The 20,616-nt window shown below is 37.8% G+C and overlaps 1 protein-coding gene across 1 annotated transcript in view; it reads right to left on the bottom strand.

The window, feature by feature from the left end:
* Positions 1-13,577: 13,577 nt before the first annotated feature.
* The window catches only part of LOC106517507 (A disintegrin and metalloproteinase with thrombospondin motifs 2), a gene marked incomplete in the record, with an annotated part of 187,071 nt that continues 180,032 nt past the window's right edge, over positions 13,578-20,616 (bottom strand). Inside the window, 7 exon segments of the mRNA XM_014008391.1 lie at positions 13,578-16,317; positions 17,825-17,954; positions 18,114-18,321; positions 19,811-19,943; positions 20,014-20,170; positions 20,252-20,415; positions 20,505-20,585. Coding sequence (XP_013863845.1) covers positions 16,100-16,317; positions 17,825-17,954; positions 18,114-18,321; positions 19,811-19,943; positions 20,014-20,170; positions 20,252-20,415; positions 20,505-20,585 — 1,091 coding nt within the window.

Below are 20,616 nucleotides of genomic sequence, written 5' to 3'. Positions count from 1 at the left end.
TGTGTGTGTGTGTGTGTGTGTGTGTGTGTGTGTGTGTGTGTGTGTGTGTGTGTGTGTGTTTGTTTGTTTGTCTGATATTGAACCAGTGGAAAAATTTTGATGAATCTCAGAGAAAGCAATCTCTTGCTGTATGTTTACAGCTGAAGTCAGCACAGTTAAGGTAATCAATACAAAAAGGACAGACACGTTTACAGTTATTGAGCTAAAGTTTGGTGTATTATTAACAGAGGGTCATCCATAACACATGCTCCAAGAACTGATGCACCTTGCAGGATCTCAAATTATTTCAGAAAATCAACTTTAACAGAAAACAGTTGTAACTCTTAACTCTGGTGTGAAATATGACTGTGACATGTATTCCTTCAAGGATCAATTTCTGGTATGATCAAGAAAACTGGTAACGTTTGTGCTGTGTTTTAATTGTTAATGATACCATTGTTTGCCATGTGGAACTGAGACTTTCACACGAAGGCACTTTTGTTAATTCAACAATTAATCCTGTTCCTGCGTGCGACAAACATGTTTCTGTTAACAAGTTTGAAGTGAATAAATAACAAGACCGTTGTCACATATACGTATGAAAGAATACAGCATGTGCTCTGCGTTCCTGTTTACTTTGATGGGTCTAAAATCAACTAATGTATGACATGTTATTATGGACACAAACACTACAAAGAGAAGGCAGACAACTTCAACTGCAACATCTTCCTYTCAGTTTTAACAGGTGATTGTGTTCACATGTTACCAGACACTGTAAGGACATGCTATGTTGGAAAAACAATTGAAAAGTCGACTTCATATTTCCTATTATAACAGCAAATTTCAGAGAATTTCTTCAATCCCTAAAATATGTGTCAAATTTTAAAGTGGACATATCCCACTTATAAATCATTTTTAATATATTAAACCATTCAGTCGGTCTATATAAAGTGGTCTGCTTTGGTCTGAATTCCTCCTTATTGTAACTCCACAATCCCCTATTTCACCCCTTTTCTGAGATGTTTCAGATCCATTCATTTTGAGGCTGTCTCTTTAAATCCAAACAAGGTGCTTCACATCAAGCCCCTCTCCAGCTTCCAGAGTGGTCCAGTTTGATAGAGAGGTTTACAATACAGCGGTGCAGAGACTTATTTACAAATTAATTAAAAAATGTCAACAAGGGAAGATTTGTCCATCCAGAGCCGGAGGAGAATGAAGATGACAAATTTGTATTTGTCCAGACTTATTTGGAAGTTCCATCGCAAATAATGTGACGTATTAGTTTAGAAAATGTTATAGAAAATAGAGAAAACTGAACTGGTTGYAAAAAAACCCAACCCAAACAGAACATAAAGACGTTTAAGACACAGGAGAGACTAAATTCAACTTTTCTCAACTCCTAAAGTCTCCAAGTGCTCAGCAAAATGTATTTAATGGGTAAAAAAAAAGGATTTTGCATGATGTGTTCCCTTTTTAAAGATGACTATTTTTTAAGGGTTTCAGATATTCTCTGTGATTTTATTTCCAATAGGCTCACAGTAGCATCCTGCTTTAAATGTTTCAGTTAACAATCTGCCTCGGTGGATTCTCTCTAAAACCAACATTTGCCTGTATGTGTGTTTACATGTGTTTGTCTGTCATGGGTCAGAATGACCTCCAGATGAGAACTGCTCTGCTTCTTTTAGCATCCATCTCTTAAAAGAGTTCCTGGAGGTTTATGGATCTCTAATGGAGAGGTCATGATGCACTGAACTGGCACATGGCAGGTTTCAGATATTAGACAGACTCTCAGGCACCACACTCACCACTTTTATCGACGAGCATTCTGCTCATGACAAACAGCCAGGGCTGCTGTTCTAGATAAAAACACAGGATGAACAACAAGCAGGATCATTATCATTAGATTTTCTGTTTGTGTGATTTATGTGTGTGTGTGTGTGTGTGTTTAAAGGAAGCAACTTTCTTATCAAGAGGCACAGATATCTCCAGAGATGATAGCTTTTAGCTGAAGATGAACTTTAGCTCACTAACGCGATGTTGCTCTAAAAACTTATCTACAATCAGCTACTTTACTTCTGTACAGCTGAATTTACACTGACAAATGATTAGGTTATTTTTCCTGAAACAGGTTTTTCTTAAATTATTTTAGCAGCAATGACTGACAGGGTCCAAAAAACAACCCAAATTCTTTGCACTACTTTTTTTTGATTAATAGAGAAGCAAAAACAATGAATCTGTACACTCAATCATGTAGGTGACAGGATTTATTATTTTTTCTTTAAAAATGAGCTTTTATGTAGATGGTATTTATCCTGGATGATTACTAGATTGATAACAAATTCATTTGAAGTCATTTTTATGTTTTGCTGAAASTCAAACAGAACATGTTTCCAGAATAGATGAAAATTTTGTTACGTTTTCAAGTCAGTATAAATGCAAAGATGCAAACTTGGAATGTGGACACAGCCAGAACAAAAGTGTGACAGATTCTGGGGAAATATCACAGAAAGTACAGTTAACATCTATATCTGAGATAAACTTATTAAAGTATTCCTTTGCAGGGTAAATTATGTGTATAAGTTTGAAAGACACGTTGTAAGAAGGAAAATATTTGGTAAAAGTCATGCATTTATCCAGTTCACATCAGCAACAAAACGGTTCCAATTTCAAGAAGACAGCCAGTTCAGAAGAAACCTGATTCTGAAAAAGGAACCAAACTGTTTTGTTATTGTATAAAAATACAAAAAAAGTTAACACATTTTGCCTATAGGGGAAGGTATAGGTGCAAAAGTCAGGGCCTGATGACAGCTGATCCTTGTTTTCTGTTTAAATAACATGTAGATTTCTAAGAAGATAGCACCAAAAACTTTAGTGTTCTCCAGAAGGCATAGGATATTACATACGTACCGTAACGTAACATAACGTAACGTAACGTAACATAACATAACATAACATAACATAACATAACATAACNACATAACATAACATAACATAACATAACATAACATAACATAACATAACATAACATAACATAACATAACATAACATAACAGCTTTATTTATAGAGCACTTTAAACACCCAAAGGACCAAAGAGCTGTACAAATAATAAAACATTCATTCTCTCATACAATCAGTACAAATTAAGTAAAAACTAATTAAAAATCAACTATACAAATGGTGTTCAAAGGCCAGAGAGAAGAGATGGGCTTTTAGAAGAGATTTAAAAACAGACAGGGATGACGACTGTCTGATGTCCAAAGGAAGGTRGTTCCATAATTTAGGAGCTGCCACAGAAAAAGCACGGACGCCTCTGAGCTTACGCTTTGTCATGGGCACAGTCAAGAGCAGTTGATCAGCTGACCTGAGGGATCGAGAGCAGTTCAGACAGATAGGGCGGGGCAGCCAGTGCAGGGAGYCTCTAATGGGAAACATGATCAAATTTTTGTGTGCCAGTTTAAAGACATCCAGCTGCATTCTATACCCTCTGAAGCTGAAAGACACAGGAATCACTAATGCCTGTCTAAAGTGCGTTGGTAATCCAGCCGGTGGTAACAAAGGTGTGGACTACTGTTTCAAAATGTTGCTGAGAAAGATTTGGCTTTACTTTATCCAATGTTGGGTTGGTGGCATGATGGCTCAGTGGTTAGCATTGTTGCCTCACACAGCAAAAAGGTTCTGGGTTCAATCGCTAGTTCAGACCTAGAGTCTTTCGGTGTGGAGTTTGCATGTTCTCCTCGTGCTTGTGTGGGTTTTCTCTGSGTACTCTGGTTTTCCCCACACCCCAAAAATATGTTCAATAGGTTGCCTTCAGGCCCAGGCTGCCCTTGCAAAAGAGATTTGCGATCTCAATGGGATTTGCCTCATTAAATAACAGTAAAATGAGTAAAATGAACCAACATCTACATCATGTGTCTCATTGGAGCTTCCAAAGACTTTCACCTCAGTTTTATTTTCATTCAACTTTAGAAAATTCACAGCCATCCAGACTATTAATTTCCTGCAAACGTAAAAACAGAGGGCTAGAGAGTTTGTGTCCTTTTCCTTTAGTGGGACATCTGTGTATCATCGGCGTAACAATGAAAAAAAAAATCACAAATTTTGCAAGAATATAGCCAAGAGGATGCAGGGACAGCGTGGAGAGGAGTGGGCCTAAAACTGAGCCCTGTGGGACCTCACACAAAAGAAGAGCAGAAGAGGACACATGGTCACCAGAGCAGACACAAAATAGGCTAAGAGCTGTTCCGCTGATGCCCACCACCCCACTGCTCCAAACAATGAAATAATGTTTTATAGTCCACTGTGTCAAAAGCAGCTGATAGATCCAAAAGCACAAGGACAACACAGTCACCAGAGTCTGTAGCTAAAATTGCTCAGAATGTTTCCATCAAACCCACTTCCAAAGACGCTAACTGTCTCTTTAAGCTGTCACAATGCCCAATGTTTTGTTCTCATCCACTTCCTGAGTCAATAAAAATCTAATTACCAGGACAGGTGAACATTAAGTGAATGCTCATGAATGCTAAAAGCTTCTGAGCTTAACCGTACGGTAAAAGGAACAAAACACTATAAAGTGAAGGTCGACTGAGATTCTTGAGCCTGATTATTGATTTTTATCACTCAGCTGCCGAGGAGTTTCTGAGAAGTGGTCACAGTTGTCCTCTAGAGGCCAGAGAGGGACACTTCTCTGAAAGGAGTTTCATTTCTGAGAACCATTTGTTTTGAAATGTTGTGCAGAAAATTTAATTACAGGGATCCAGGATGAACAATCAGAGCCTTTGTAGACAAGTTCGGTTAGACAGCATTTATTTTTTTGAAGATTTTGCTGCTTCTATAAATCATCAGTCAAATTCAAAATATGCATATTTACAATGACTGAAATATTTGCTGTTTTCGAACCTTGTAAATAATGTGTAAAGTTTTCATCTGATTTGCTTTTTTTAATCAACCAACCTTCACAAACTAATAAAGTTAAAAAAAAACAGGTGTAACATCAATATATTGCTTATTTCCATCTTTTGACGTTAAAAGAAAACTTCTGCATTAAAAAGCGACTTAAGTCTAATAAAGAACATGCTATATGACAAAGACACCCTTCAAACATATTACAACTATAAAAGCATAATTCTGTTCAAATCAATTTTGGTTATATTAGCTCATAGAAGATTTAATAGATATTTGTAAATTGAAAATCAGGAATTTGAGGAACCTCTGAAATGTCACACCATGGAAGTTTGAAAACCACCCCCATCTAATCTGTTTGGATTAAAATGTTTCAGCCCAAAAAAATGGGAAGAATTTCCCTTAAGCCCCATTACGTGGTCTGAAGTGACAGCGTGAACTCTCTGCTGCGAGACTGAGGAGTTTCTTTTCCTCTTCTTCCCGTTTAATTCCTTTCTTTTTTGGTCGGCCTGAGTTGGTGTTTGTGCTACACCTCTGCAGGTTTGTGGTCCCATCATAGCTTTTCTATTGTCCAATGACTGGTTGGATTTGTTTTTCTGGAACAAAGCTGTTTGTCTTCAGGTTTTTGACCCTGACCTGTCTGACATCCTCTAAAGATTTTTTGGCTCTGCTGTCATAAACACTAAAATGCAGCACAACATCTTAGGCAAGAGTGGATACACCCAGTTTAAGCTTGTTTATCGTTTGGAGGTGTTGATTTTTTTCTCTGTTTTTGCTTATATCCAAAGTTCTCTATCTTACTTGCTAGTGGTTTTATTGCTACAACTCAACACCTTTTGAGGCAGAGATACATTTATCTTATTTGTTTCCTTTCATTTTATGCATGCCATGGAACATGAGAATAAATTTTAATGAAGCTTTTAGAAAGTCAATATCTTCATGTCTAGAACAGATTCACTTATGAAGTAATCTCAGTTCAAGATGACTGACAGATCAAATCCTGGCCATGGACTTTTCTGGGTGAAGTTTGTATGTTCCCTCTGTGCGTGTGTGGGTTTTCTCCAGGAACTCTGGTTTCCTCCCACAGATCAAAAACAGTAGGCTAATCAATAAATGGAAATTGTCCCTAGGTGTGAGTTTGTCTATATGTGACCATGTGATGGACTTGCAACCTGTCCAGGATGTAGCCCACCCCTCACACAGTGACCCCTGTGTCCCTGAAAGGAAGAGGCAGGTAAAAAAAAAATAATGGATGGATGGACCTTTTAGCTCATTTAAATGTTAAAGCTAACTTCCACATATAAATTTAAATGTTAAATTAAAATTTGTTGCTGAAATTAAATATTTAGCTAATATGCAAATTTGCACTACATATAACTGAAAATATCAAGACAAAAACTTGACTGCTTATAGATGAAAATGTCATCTAACATATTTCTATAATGTTTCTCTAGATATTTTCTGTCATGATAATGCATTGATTCCCTAAAAAAGTTTCCTAATGAAACTTTATTTTTGTTCCATAAATGTAATGCCAATGCTATGTCTCCCTCTACTGGATAATTTTGGCATTATGTTGCAACTCGAAGTTGAAGAATTAAAAGAAAAAAAACGATACAAAAATGTATTTTTAAATGGAAAAAGTGAATTTTGATGAAACAGATGCAGGTGGTTCATCGTATTTTAAAAACTTATTAATGCCGGTCTTTTATTTTTTAATTGTTTAAAAAAGTAGGTAGTTTACTGACTGTAAAAAGAAAAAAATTGTGTAGGTCTTCTGGACGGGTTCTTCTTTAATGAAACGTTTCGTCTCTCCTCCAAGAGACTTCTTCAGTCTGAGAGTTTCAGGCAAAATTCAGGCTTTTAAGCCCTGCCTCCATGTGACTGATACTCACATCACATGGCTATCATTGAGACCTAATTAACACTTATTGTTAACAGGGGGTGGAGTGATACTGGMAATAGCAGCACTGTAGGAGAGGGACAACTGAAAACAGAGGCCTCCACCTCTGTTTAATGATGGACGGTCTTTCTTCACAAAAATGGCTTCTTTTACTCCTCTCTCAAACCAACGTTCCTCTCTATCAAGAATGAGAACATCCTCATCTCTGAAAGAGTGACCGCTGGCCTGTAAATGAGTGAAAACTGCAGAGTTCTGGCCATTAGATGTAGCTCGTCTGTGTTGGGACATTCTTTTGAACAGTGGCTGCTTTGTTTCCCCGATGTATAACCCCGGCACAAACAGAGCAACGTTGTATATGCTGTTAAGTGCCAGGAGGACTGCGACCAGTTATACATCGGGGAAACAAAGCAGCCACTGTTCAAAAGAATGTCCCAACACAGACGAGCTACGTCTAATGGCCAGAACTCTGCAGTTTTCACTCATTTACAGGCCAGCGGTCACTCTTTCAGAGWTGAGGATGTTCTCATTCTTGATAGAGAGGAACGTTGGTTTGAGAGAGGAGTAAAAGAAGCCATTTTTGTGAAGAAAGACCGTCCATCATTAAACAGAGGTGGAGGCCTCCGTTTTCAGTTGTCCCCCTCCTACAGTGCTGCTATTGCCAGTATCACTCCACCCCCTGTTAACAATAAGTGTTAATTAGGTGTCAATGATAGCCATGTGATGTGAGTATCAGTCACATGGAGGCAGGGCTTAAAAGCCTGAATTTTGCCTGAAACTCTCAGACTGAAGAAGTCTCTTGGAAGAGAGACGAAACGTTTCATTAGAGAAGAACCCGTCCAGGGGACCTATACAATTTTTTCTTTTTGATTTTTACCTGGATTACTGAGATGCTTCAGGACATTTACTGACTGTATTTTTTTAACAGAAATGACACACGTAAATTGCAAAACACCACTTAAACTTTAATAAATATTAAACATTAGCTTCTGTTTCATATGTACATATATTGTACAAAAAGAAAGGCGGCTCTGTGACTGATGCAAGTTAAGGATGTACAAACATTATCACTTTTAGAAAATAAAGTGACCCTTAAAGCTTTCATTTGGTTACAGTATGATAAGGCCTGCTTTTTTTTTCTTTCTTTTTTGTTTTTCTGAATAAATGCTTTCATGACAAATACAGCTTTTTGCAAAAGAAACATAAGAAAGCACCACACTTGACTTAAAAAAAGCACAATTAACAAAATTATTTTCTTTTGAATTACTACTTGGCTTAGTGAGAACATTTATTTGATCATTTTTATGCACCGCGTCATTTTAAATGTATCTTGTTAACTTTCACACAGTTCCTGAGAGATTAGAAAGCTTTTGGAGAATCTTTGTATTTTGTAGTGGCAGCAAAATCTAATCAGCATAAAAATAAAACATCTGAACAACAACTTTGACTTTGTCAAGGTCTGGCATTACTTTACTGCGTTCTGGAATTAAGAACCTCAAGTTCAAGTGAGTGGAGAGGATTCAGAATGCCAGCACTTAAAACAACAACAACAATCAACTTCATCTCATCCAACAGAAGTTGTTATTAAAAGACAAGATCAGAATAAACGTGTATCTGTGAGGGGAGGTGCAGTCCTTGGCAGTAGTATAAAACAGGAAGGAGAATTTGATTCTTGATGGCTCTGTACCTGTAAAACTAATATTTATATAAAAATACTTCTATATCTACAGAACTGTGCAAAAGTCTTGATTTATCCCTTATTTTTTAATAATTAAAATAATTTAAAAGTGGCTTTGGTCATTATATCTATGGGGTTTTTGAAGAGCCATCAACATTTTTCTTTGGACTTTTTTACTCATTTAAAATCCAGTATGCAGGGGATTTTTATGTGTTTGTTAAGCCACCTAAATCCTTCGGAGTGAACAAATCTGTAGGTATTTTTACAACAGCCCGTGACAATGACACAGTTTGTTCCCTTATATGTAAATCTTCTATGAATGAAAAATACCAAATATAATGCCATTTGACACATGAAACAATGTAGTGGGACCAACAAAGTGATTCCTAAAGTGCTACTCTAAAGACATAACTCGTGCTGTAGACAATATAAGCACACATTGCACTTATTGCGGTCATGGTCATGGTCTGAACTAAAAGTTAAAAAAGCATCAAAAATCCAAAGAAAAACTTCAAAATTTTTTCAGGAAGTCCAGAAAATAATGATCAAGGCCATTAAAATATTGACAGGAAAGTGTAGTTCCATGGATTGGTTTAAAACTTTTGCACAGCACTGTGCGTGACTGAATCCACTAACAAGAGAACGAGTGGTCCAGAAATAACTATATATAGCTTTGTAGGCTGCTCGTCAAACAGGATGCACAGTCTTCATCCTGTTTGTTTTTATAAAGTGATTTTTATTAAATCTCCATCAGTTTGGTCCACTAAAGAGTTTTTTCTCTTTTCAACACAATTGTTCAAAAAATTGATGGTGGTCTTCTTTCCCTGCAGTAGTCCTGATCTAATAAGAATCTTAGGAAGGCCTGACTTACAACAACATGGCAGTTAAAAGGAGTATTATCTCTATAAGAGAAATGAGAAGGCTTGCTTTAATGTGCACGCTGGCCCCGTTTCATCCTGAGGAGAAAGTTCCGTTTTTCCTCCAGAAGCTCTTGTATACGTTTGTTCCTGGTTTTCTCTCTGAGGTTGACCCGACGCTTTGGAATCAGATTGTCCTGTGAGATGTTACCGTCAACACCTGAAACTTTGTTCTCAAAGGCATCAATGAAGTTGTTCTCTACAGATCTTTGTTGGGGATTTAGGGTAGAGACCATTGGTGGAGTGGATGTCGAAGCTTCTTCTTTGGAATGGGGGATCACTGTGGGAAGTGAGGTGGCAGGTGGACCTGAGGTTGACGTGGGAATGGGTATGCTCACAGGGATGTACTCAGACAGGTCCAGCCAGGGTGAGAAGGCAAGCTTGGTTGCATCATTTTCCTTTACAGTTGGGATCATCATGGATAGGCCGTCCTCCAGCACAACAGTGCCACTGACTATCCCTGAAGTGGTGTAGGTCTCTTTGTTGTCATCACCACTTGGAAAAGTCCCACTTGTGTCAATAGCATCCCCGCTACTTGCCACTGTAACATCCTCAGTGTTAATTATTCCTGCAGGTGTTACAGAATGTGTAAAATGGCTGGATGTGGTGGTGTAATGTAACTGTGGAGTTTCATCTGTGAATCTTGACTCATGGAAGGACAAGCTCAGCATTGTGCCATGGCTGCTGAGAGGAAGAGTGGTAGACGATCCTCCTTGTGGGGATTCTTTTATCGAATAGGGAGTAGGAGTTCCAACATAAAAAGGTGTTTTCTGTTTTGAAAGACTTGTTTTCGTATTGGGTTTATCTTGACTGGCCTTGGTCTTTAACTTAACACTTTTTGGCACTGGCTTTGCCTTGTTTTGAACCTTTGTCTTTGTTGGAGTCTGTTTTGTGCCTTTTGTCTTGGGGATAATTTTCTTTAAGGGATTATTGTTTGGTGTGACCTTTTTAGGTGTAGGTTTAACTTTTTTCTCTGGGGTAGTCTTTTTGGGAGGTGTCTTTTTAAAAGGGGTGCTTGATGGGGTTATCTTTTTGACAGGATTGTCTGCTGGAGTACTCTTTTTTGAAGAAGTATTTGGTAGGGTTGCCTTTTTGGGAGAACTTGCTGCTGTAACATTCTTTTTCTGTGTACTGTGTGATACAGTTGTATTTTTGGGATTATTGTGTGCTATAGTGGATTTTTTGGCAGCAGTGTTTAATGAATTTATCTTTTTAGGATTAATGCTTTCTGGGGAAGTCTTTTTAGCAGTAGTTTTAGATGGGTTAGTCTTTTTGGAATTACTAATTTTTGGACTAGCCTTTTTTGAAGTTGCCTTTTCTGGCATAGTGAATGATAAAGTCACATTTTGAGAACTAGCAATGGTTGGAGTAATCTGATTTTCAGTGGTGTTTGACAGGTTAATTTTTTTAGGAGTACTAATTTTTGGACCAGTAATTCTTGGAGTGATCTTTTTTGCAGTTTTGTTTAATGGATAAATTTTTTTGGGAGTGTCTGTTTTCAGAATAGTAGTGTTCTTTGGAGTGATGTTCAAAAAAGGTATACTTTGAGAATGAGCAATTTTTGGAGTTTTCTTCACAGTGGTTTTTGATGGATTAGTCTTTTTGGGAATAATCTTTGGATTAGTGTTTGCTGGAGTGGTCTTTTTTGGAGCTTTGTTTGATGGTTTTATATTTTTAGGAGTACCAAATCTTGGAGTAATGTTTGCTTTAGTCATCTTTTTTGGAGTAGTGTTTGACAAAGTCATATTTTGGGGAGTAGCAGTTGTTGTAGGACTTGTAGTTTCAGTGGTGTTTGATGAATGTGTTATTTTTGTAATAGTGCTTGCTGTAATGGTTGTATTTGGAGTGGTGTTCATAAAAGTTGTAGTTTGAGGAATAGCAGATGTTGTATCAATCAAAATTTTAGTGGTGTTTGATGGATTAATCATTTCTTGAGTACTCATTTTAGGAGTAGTGCTTGTTATAGAAGTCTTTTTTGGAGTAATGTTCAAAATAGTTATATTTTGGAGCCAAGAAATTGTTGGAGTAATGTTCATAGTGTTGTTTGATGGATTAGTTTTTTTGGAAGTACCAATCTTTGGACTAGCTTTTGCTGGAGTTGTCTTTTTTAGTGTTTTAATGCTAGGATTAATCTTTTTGGAAGTACCAACCTTTGGACTAGTTTTTGCTGGAGTGGTCTTTTTTGGAGTTTTGTTGAATGGATTGATCTTTTTGGAAGTACCAATCTTTGGACTAGCTTTAGCTGGATTGGTCTTTTTTGGAGGTTTGTTTAAAGGATCAATCTTTTTGGGAGTACCAAATTTTGGAGTGTTGCTTGCATCAATATTATTTTTTGGAGTAGTGTTTAAATGTGTTTTATTTTGGGCACTAGTAGTTGTTGGAAAAATCATAGTTTCAGTGGTGTTTGATTGATTTGTGTTCTTGGGAAAATCAATTTTTGGAGTAGTGTTTTCTTTAATCAACTTTTCTGGAGTGGTGCTTAATAAAGGTGTATTTTGGGGACTAGTAGTTGTTGGAGGAGTCATAGATTGAGTAACAATTGTTAATTTGGGAATACCAGTTTTTGGAATAGTGCTCTCTGTAGTAGTCTCTGAAATGGTGTTCAATATAGTTGTGTTTTGGGGACTAACAGTTATTTGAGTAGTCTGATATTCAGTGGTATTGGAAGGATTAGTCTTTTTGGGAGTGCCAACTTGCTTGGAAGTGTATGTTTTAGTAGTCTTTCTTGGACTAGAGTTTGATAAAATTGTATTTCGAGATCTTGCATTTGCTGAAGTGTTTTTTTTCTCAGCAATCTTTGACAGAATATATTTTTTGGTATTTCCAGTTTTTGGACTAATGTTTGCTGTAGTTGATTTTTTAGGAGTTGTGTATGTTAAAGTTGTATTTTTGGGAATAGCCTTTTCTGGAATAGTCTTTTTGGCAGTTGTGTTTGATGGATTAGTCTCTTTGGGAGCACCAATTTTTGAACCAGTATTTGTTTTCTTTTTGAAAATTGTCTTTGGTAAAACATGCTTATTTGTATTTTTTATTTTTGTGTTTTTCTTTTGATCAACCTTCYGTGGAATTATCTTTTTCTTGGTTTTAGATAGAATTTTCTTGTCAGAATTGTATTTTAGTGAGATGTTTGTTTTAGTACTTAATTCTGTTAACGTAGTCAGTTCAGTACTGAAGGCTGGTGTATGGACTGTAGAAGTTATTGTCTCAGTTGTTGAAGCAGTTGTAGTGGACTGCATCACCAGATGTGTACTCTCAGCTGTAGGAAAAGAGTTAGATGTGACATAATCAGGAAAGGAGGTAGAAAGGAATGGGGCGGTTGTTACAGCTGGTGGATGAGTGGGCATTAATTCTTTGGTACTCAGAGGAACAGGGCTGGAGTGAAGATTTGAACTAGTGGAAACTGGAAGATGAGTGGTAGACCATGAATCAGTGGTGGGAGWTGAAACAGTGATGACAGCTTTAATGGGTTGCGAGGTAGTGACGCCTGAGCTCAATGTGTTGCCAGATGAAGGATCTGTAATGGAGGTGATGAGGGTGGAGCTAGATGTAGAGGTGGAACTGGGCACAGCTTCTGTGCTGCTGACGTTGCTGCAGGTCTTGCAGCATATTCGTTGGTAATCCGGCAGAGAGCAGTAGTGCTTCAGCCTTTCCATACGACAGAACACAGAGCGGTCTCCATGACAATGTTTTCCTGCGAAGGAGAGAACACAGAGCTGAGACTTTGCGCAGACTGAAGTTGAGACTATGAAGCAATGTGTGACAATTGATCTTTGTGAATTAAATACTGCTCATTGGAGGATATTGCTTTTACTTTGGCATTGATTTCTGTATGCATGTTAGAGGAGGCATAAAAGTGCATCCCTGTCTGTGTATTTAGGTGTGTGTGTTTCATATTTTCCAAAAGTAGAGCAGGAAAGCCAGACCGTCAGCAGAGGATTCAGCAGAGGTGAGGAAAAATCCAAGAGAAGTCATAAAATTAGTCCAGAGCAGCTGAAACAGAAAAGAAGGGTCGCCAGTCTTTCAGTGAATGTGTTTTTTAGGTTAGATTTGTAGATTTAAGACATCTAATTCAATGTTTTATGAGCTAATGGAAGACATGCAGCATTTTCAGTTAATTGTTAAAGTTCCAACACTTGCTTGTACCAAAGAAGTAAAGCAACTCTATTCTCCAACAACAAAACTTAACATTCTTAAAGAGAAAGGTCACACTTTTTAAAACGTTTTATTGATACTACTTTGCTGTTGAGAATGACAGGAACTGAAACAATGATATACGCCTCCTCCTCCTCATTATATAGATTTTTTTTCTTAAGAAAAATAATTCAACTGTATCGAAAGTTACAAGTTCACAGTCACTTTGGTAAAACACTTGATTACTTGGAAATCAACCAGTCAATCTGTTCATCGGTTGAAAAACATAAAATAAAATGAAAACATGAAGTACATAAATTATATTTGCTTTTCTTTTTTTTCTTCTTTTTTTAAAGAAAATACATAATTTCCATGATGATGTAAAAACTGGAATGGCACGTTAAGTGTCATATGAAACATTTACAAAACATTAATAAAATTTCCCTGATAAATCAAAGTGCATATAGACGCAGTGCACGTAGTCCATCTGAAGGTTTCTTCAACGTTAGCCGAACGTTAACCAGCCCCACGCAGCAGGCCAGTGAAGCCACAAAACAGTTACCCATAGTATAGAATATTATAGAAGAAGATAACAGTCATGAACATTATTAAATACAGTCAACACCAATGTTATATACAGTATCGCACTGCTAGGTCTGGCTTGGTCTCGTACAGTCCAACTCCAGCAGCAGGAAACCTTGGATAGCTCGCTACATAGTCACAACAAAAATATGTGATCACAATACAATGACAACTCTYAAGTGTTCTTTTTTTTCCTCTAGATGCCATATATGTCAATACCTTAGGCCCTTAGAAAACCCTTTCCAGTAGTCGGACATCGGTCCAACGTCACCTTGGTAGGTTTTTGATGGGTTGGCGGTTGTGAGTTTGTTAGTTGATTTGAAGCTGCCTCTATTCCGAGTGAAACTTTGAATGAGTAAAGCCATCTCTTTCACAGATAAATGCCATTACATTCAATCCAAGATAAGGCATTGTTCATGTGGTTACATGTTCATCAAAATAAAGTGAAATCACCAGACGCTCTCTAAATCAAAGTTTATGAGGTATTTCTGTATCTGATCGCAGTATGTAAAATCCCAAAATGATGCAAGCCTCACGCACAAACACTCATGCTCACACTTTAACTTCGACAAGGACTGGTCTTCTTTTACTTCCCTATTTTAAGACACCCCCCCCCCCCCACACACACACACACACACACATACAGTATAGAAACGTATCACACGCGCACATGTAGAGGCGAATGTACGGGGCAATGGATGCAAATGGGCATGACGTAACGTGATCCTATCCTGAAACGGAAACAAGAAGCAACAGAAAAACCACAGATCTATTTGAGAACATGGAGAGGCAACTAACTAAGTCCTGCATAATAGAGGTCAATCCCCGGCCCAAAAAATAAAAAAAATAAAAAAAACTAAATAAATAAAACGCTTCGCCTTTATTAAATATTCATCTGTATTCATGTAAAATTAATAAAAAAATACACATAACAGTCAAGGATCTAAGCGATCAATAGCAGTCCAAAGGTTTTAGGCAAATAAGCTACAGCTTATTCATGGTAAAACGTTATTAATATTATTGTTACTCATATAGATTTTAATTTATAGGTATATATGAATACAAATATATTTATAGATGTATTTGTTTAAATTCTGCAAGCACAAATAAGCTGCATTTATTGAATTTTTGTATAACAGTCAGAGAGGATGGCTGATGATGAGGTGAAATGGGAAGCAACCTCAAGTGGTCAAACTACCCTGTTTTTTCAACTTTTTTTTTCAGCTTTTGTTTTTAAAAGTCCTTCAAGGTTTTTCACCTCCCTGGAAAAAAAAAATCCAAAGTTTTCCTCGTTATCACTTTCAATCTCTTTGCTAAGTTCTTGTCAGTCTGGGAATGGAACGTTAGAATGAGACACCGTTCTCATCCCCAAAATGGAACCAGGATGTCAGATGAGCACTTTAGCAAAGATGTCCTCAGATCACATTCACAATAAAGCTTTCATAATTTTTTTCAATATATATATATTTATATATATAATTTTTTTCTGTATGAATATTATATAACATTTCTATTTATTTTCACATCTGTTTCTCCCCACACGGACGACGCGCTACAAAAAGAACAGAGTGCTGCTGCACCTCAGGAATGGTAACCCATAACAATACGCAGCTAGCTCGCGCAAAACATGGCCGCCACATGCAGAGGGTGAGGCCTTCCCGTCACACATGAACGACTCTTTGACACGTCCCAGGAGGTGCCAATGAAATTCTGCCACTTCGAATCCTTTTCACGTCCGATTTTTTTTCTTTGTTTGTTGATCTTTTTAAGTTTTCGACTGGCCAGCGGTCACAACACAATGCTCCACAGAGGAGAGAGAGAGAGATAAAGAGAGACAGAGCAAGAGAGAACCAACTAGCACACACAGGAGCCAGAGACCTCCCTCGGTCAGAGCCGCCTCGGACACGTAGAGAGAGAGAGACACGACATCCCCCCCCCCCAAAAGAGAAGCGTAAGCTTTGCCGCTCGCTTGCGGGCATGGGCACAGGCACAAGGCGTGGGGGAGGGGCAGGTCAGGGGGCCAGCCGGGGCCGGCCCTGCAGAGACAGGAGGACAGAGACGGGCAGGGCCCAGCAGAGGACAGACATGCAGCTGCGGCTGCCGCTGTGGAGGCCGGGCTGGGAGCTATAGAGGGAGGTTTTACGTGAGGAGATCCTCGGGTAGTTGGGGTTGGGACGAGAAAGCCACTGGATCAGAATGTTGCTGTTTTTGTTGAGGTCTGACGAGCCCTCTGCAGGAAAAAAAAAWAAATAAAAAAGAGAAAGAGAGAGCTTAATTAGAGACAAGGCGAGTTCTGTTAAAAAGGATATTTTCTGCCTTTTTCCCCCCTTTCTATCTCATTAGCAGCTTTTTGCTGATGCAGACCTGTGAAGTAACTAAGTACAAATACTTTGTTACTGTACTTAAGTAGATTTTTTGGCTATCTGTACTTGAGTAATTATTTTTCAGCCTACTTTTTACTTTTGCTCCTTACATTTTTATACAATTATCCCTACTTTCTACTTCTTTCAGTTTTTTAAAAGGTAAGAAGTAGAAAGTCATTTCCCCTATTTTGTTTCAGCTTGTTAGTGTTAAAAAATACTATCCTAAAAAGATTGTGCATCCAGGATAGAGTGAATTTAATTGTAGTTGGATGAGAAGTATAAATGCTGCTGATTACTGTATTGAACTGGGGTACATATGTTTTATGTATTTTATAATATTTTTTCCTTTATCCTTTGTATTTTCTTTATTTGTTATATTTTATACTTATTGCACCCTTACACCGAAGCAAATTCCTAGTCTGTGAATCCTGTTCATTGACAATGTCAATAAAACTGATTCCAATTCTAAATGTGTACCATTCTGATATTGTTATTAATTTGTACACAGTCCATCACAGCTGCATATTTTTAGAAAAAAAAWTTTTTTTTGGAGAGGTCCCCTCCCAATAAATGTATTTTGGAAAATCTAACTGCTCGTTTTTACTCAGTACTTTTACTTTGAATACTTAAGTATATTTTATGTCAGAAATTTACTTTTGATACTTAAGTACCAAAAAAATCTGATACTTTGACTTTTACTCAAGTGATATTCTTAGAGGAGACTTTAACTTTTACCAAAGTAATTTTATGATAATATACTTGTACTTTTACTCAAGTATCACTTTGAGGTACTTTACACAACAGTTCTGTAGAGCCATAAAGACAAAAATAAACACCGGGCGTTTAAGATTTTTCTAGACAGTCTGGAAAATCAAACATTATTAATCACTTTGCACTACGAAAGACACTTACATAAAATCTTCTACTTTCGGAAGTCTTAAACATTCATGCTGCAGTAGGTGTAGCCCTATTAGTAAACTAGCTGTTTGGTAAAGGAACTTCTAACAAAAGCAGCTGCTAAAAGTTTTAGTGAGAAGAGATTTAATGATTTTTCAAGTTTCCTCTTTTCTTAACTTTAGTCAGGGAGCAAGAAAGAGACAGAAAAACTTGATTTCAAGTTAAAATTTCTGCCCTTTCTCCTCTTGAACAGTCAATAGTTAGAAAAGTCACAAGTTACGTACTGATCATGGGCCTGTTTTGGTTACACAACATACAGGAAGTTCTTCATATTTGCTTAACAGTTTTCTGTTTCTGTTCATTTCTGACATTTGTTGACACAGTTTGACCTTTTTTTTTGTTTAATTAGTTGTGAATCAACAGCTCTAAGTATGTCTTGGAGGGTTATTTATGAAGTGATGTTTACTCGGGACTTACTGGGACATGGGTCCATGCGACAAACTCTTATGGTTTCTGGTTTGCTYTCTAAACACAGGCCGATGGTGTTGTCCCTGGTGTGGCACAGAGCCTGCCTCTGCTGGGTCCCGTTACCACACGTCACTGAGCACTAATGACACAAAACATACACAAAGACATTTGGCAAAAAATGATCACTGATTGCAGGGTATGGATAATTATCTGAATATTACAAATGTGAAATATGCTTGAATCAATCTAAAGGCACGGTGAAGTGAATGAACACCAGGTACCAGTAAAGATCACATACCCGTGACCAGGGATCAACGCTCCACTGAGTGGGGCAGGGATACCGGTTGCAGATCCTGCGGGATTCTGGACGGTTTTTACTACAGTGTTTACTGTGGATAACACTTGTTGTGTTGTCCTCTGACGGCTGCACACAGATGACAGAGCGGACTTGCAACCCCGTCTTTCCGCAGGGCTTACTGCAGTTCTGCCACTCCCCTGTCACCCATCTGGAGGTCAAAAACAGACAAAAAAGGAGTAAAAACCGAGCTTTGCTTTAAAAAAATGCACATCACCCTCCACCTTTCATGACAAAGATACACAGTAMACTCATATGTTAGAGTTAAAGTAGTTTTGAGTAGATCTTAAAAATAWTATCATGCATAGTCTCATGATGTGATCTGTCAGTACATGGAGTATGCAACCACTCTCGACAGCTATCAGATTTTAGCTCCGTTTTTCCTAAACTAACAGAGTTAAAGTCATTTCTGAGTGTTTCATTAATATTCATTGAATGGGTAATAGGGCAGAGCCAGATGGGTGGTCAGAGTTGGCAAGTGACGCCCCTGGCAACTGATGGCCACCCCAGGTTCCACTRCGAAGTAAATGACAAGTGGGTGGGGATATTGGATTTTGTTTTTGCATTTAGATATTGTGAAAGATTGTTCTCTGATACTACTGTAATATATATATTTTTAGTTGTGTATGTTCAAAAATGGTTAAAATACAGCCCTTTTTAAAACTAAACATCACATAGCCGTAGCATATATGACCCTCGCACGTAGGCAAAGCACCGATGCACCACAGAACAGATTTATTGTTTTGGGTGGAGGTTCGGGGGGATGGGAGGGCTCATTGGTGGGCCCAATGGACAGCCCTTCATCAGAGCTAAACAACAAAAAAATAATAATCTGAAGCTCRTATGTTGAATAGTTTTTGAGTTATAAGCATTTTTGTATGCCCAGACACCTATTTTTTTAGGTGAAGCCCCCTCCTCAAATATGGGGTCTATGGTAAAACCATTGGCTTGAACAGTGTAGGTCAGACACATCTACATTCCTGCCAAATTTCATGTTGATTGGTGCAGCTGTTTCCATGCTACAGTTGACCAGATATCACTGAAAAAAAAAACTAAAACAAACAAACAAACAAACAAACAAACAAACAAAACATCTAAAATGGGTCCAAATCAGGTCTGTTCAGCCGTGTTCCTCAGTGGGCTACAATTATTGAAAGCCAACAGCTCGCGGCCAGACAACCAGTAATTAAACACACTTTTTTATTTTAAAATCCAATTTAAGATAAATTGGAATTAAAGAATCATTTTCCTATTTAAAAATCTATTTTTATAATAAATGAAATATTTTTTAGGCCCTGTGATGAACTTGTACAGGGTGTGCCCCGCCCCTCACACAGTGACTGCTGGATATTGGCACCAGTGACCCTGAAAGGAAGAAGCGGGTATAGAGGATGATGGKTATTTGGTAGACTGAATTGTATAATCCCATTATACTGTATAACATCTGTATAAGAGGATTGCCACTCTGACTGAAACTTGTCATTCAAATTTAAAAGCCATTTTTTAGTTTGATTTAATGAACCTACTGGGGATTGTACTGAAGTCATCCACAGGCTGGAAGTGGCCTGCGGACCACCAGTTGAATAGCCCTGGCCTATATTCCTAACTCATATTTATGGTTTAAATAAGACAGCACGCACCTGGGTGGAGGGCAGGGCTTCAGGTTGCAGTTTCTGTCTCCTCTTGGCTTCTTGATAGATTTATTACAGAAACTTTTGTGAACCATCTTGCTGTCAACTTTTCTCCTGCAGTCATATCGCTGGTACTGTTTTCCTGGGGAAAACAAGATCAGTTATAAAAAGCAGGAGACTTTGGGGGTCTGRATTTTTTGGCTGTACTGTACCTCCACCACAAGACTTGGAACAATAGGACCATTGTTTTGGCGCCCACTCATAGGCGCTGTCTTCTACCAGCATGTTGTTTTGAATAGAGGAGTCATCGTCCATTTTCATTATGTACTTGTAGGACAAATTCACATCCTCGTCTCCATGTAATTTCATCTAAAGAGCAGCAAAAGATCCCTTAAAAAAACACTTAGAAAAAGGTTTCAAAACTTAACCTTAAACTTATTTATACTGTACCATTATTGAAATCCCGTGTCTGAGGGGTCCTGTACTCTGAAGGGTTTCCTTGTTGTTGTCGTTCTGATATTCCCACTCCACGCCTTTCTCTATGACTGAGCGGTTTACTGGCTTTTCATTTTCCCCYTTTAAGAAGAACAGTCCAGATGCCACATTCTTAACAACTGTAGAAAAAAATGCTTGTTTATTTTCCCTTTACAGCAGATAATATACAAATGAGCATTTTAAGAAAGCAAGATAAGGCAACACATACCAAGAGTATGGGGGGTGGCGTTTAGTTCTTGAATTAGTAAGTGCCTCGCACCTCTTGGGATTTCAAAGATTTTGAGGAAACCTGAAAGAACACACCTAAAGTTCAATAATAA

The sequence above is a fragment of the Austrofundulus limnaeus genome, unplaced genomic scaffold (genome assembly GCF_001266775.1).
Source record: "Austrofundulus limnaeus strain Quisiro unplaced genomic scaffold, Austrofundulus_limnaeus-1.0 Scaffold1, whole genome shotgun sequence".
Taxonomy (NCBI): Eukaryota; Metazoa; Chordata; class Actinopteri; order Cyprinodontiformes; family Rivulidae; genus Austrofundulus; species Austrofundulus limnaeus.
This window is presented reverse-complemented; position numbering and strand designations above follow the sequence as displayed.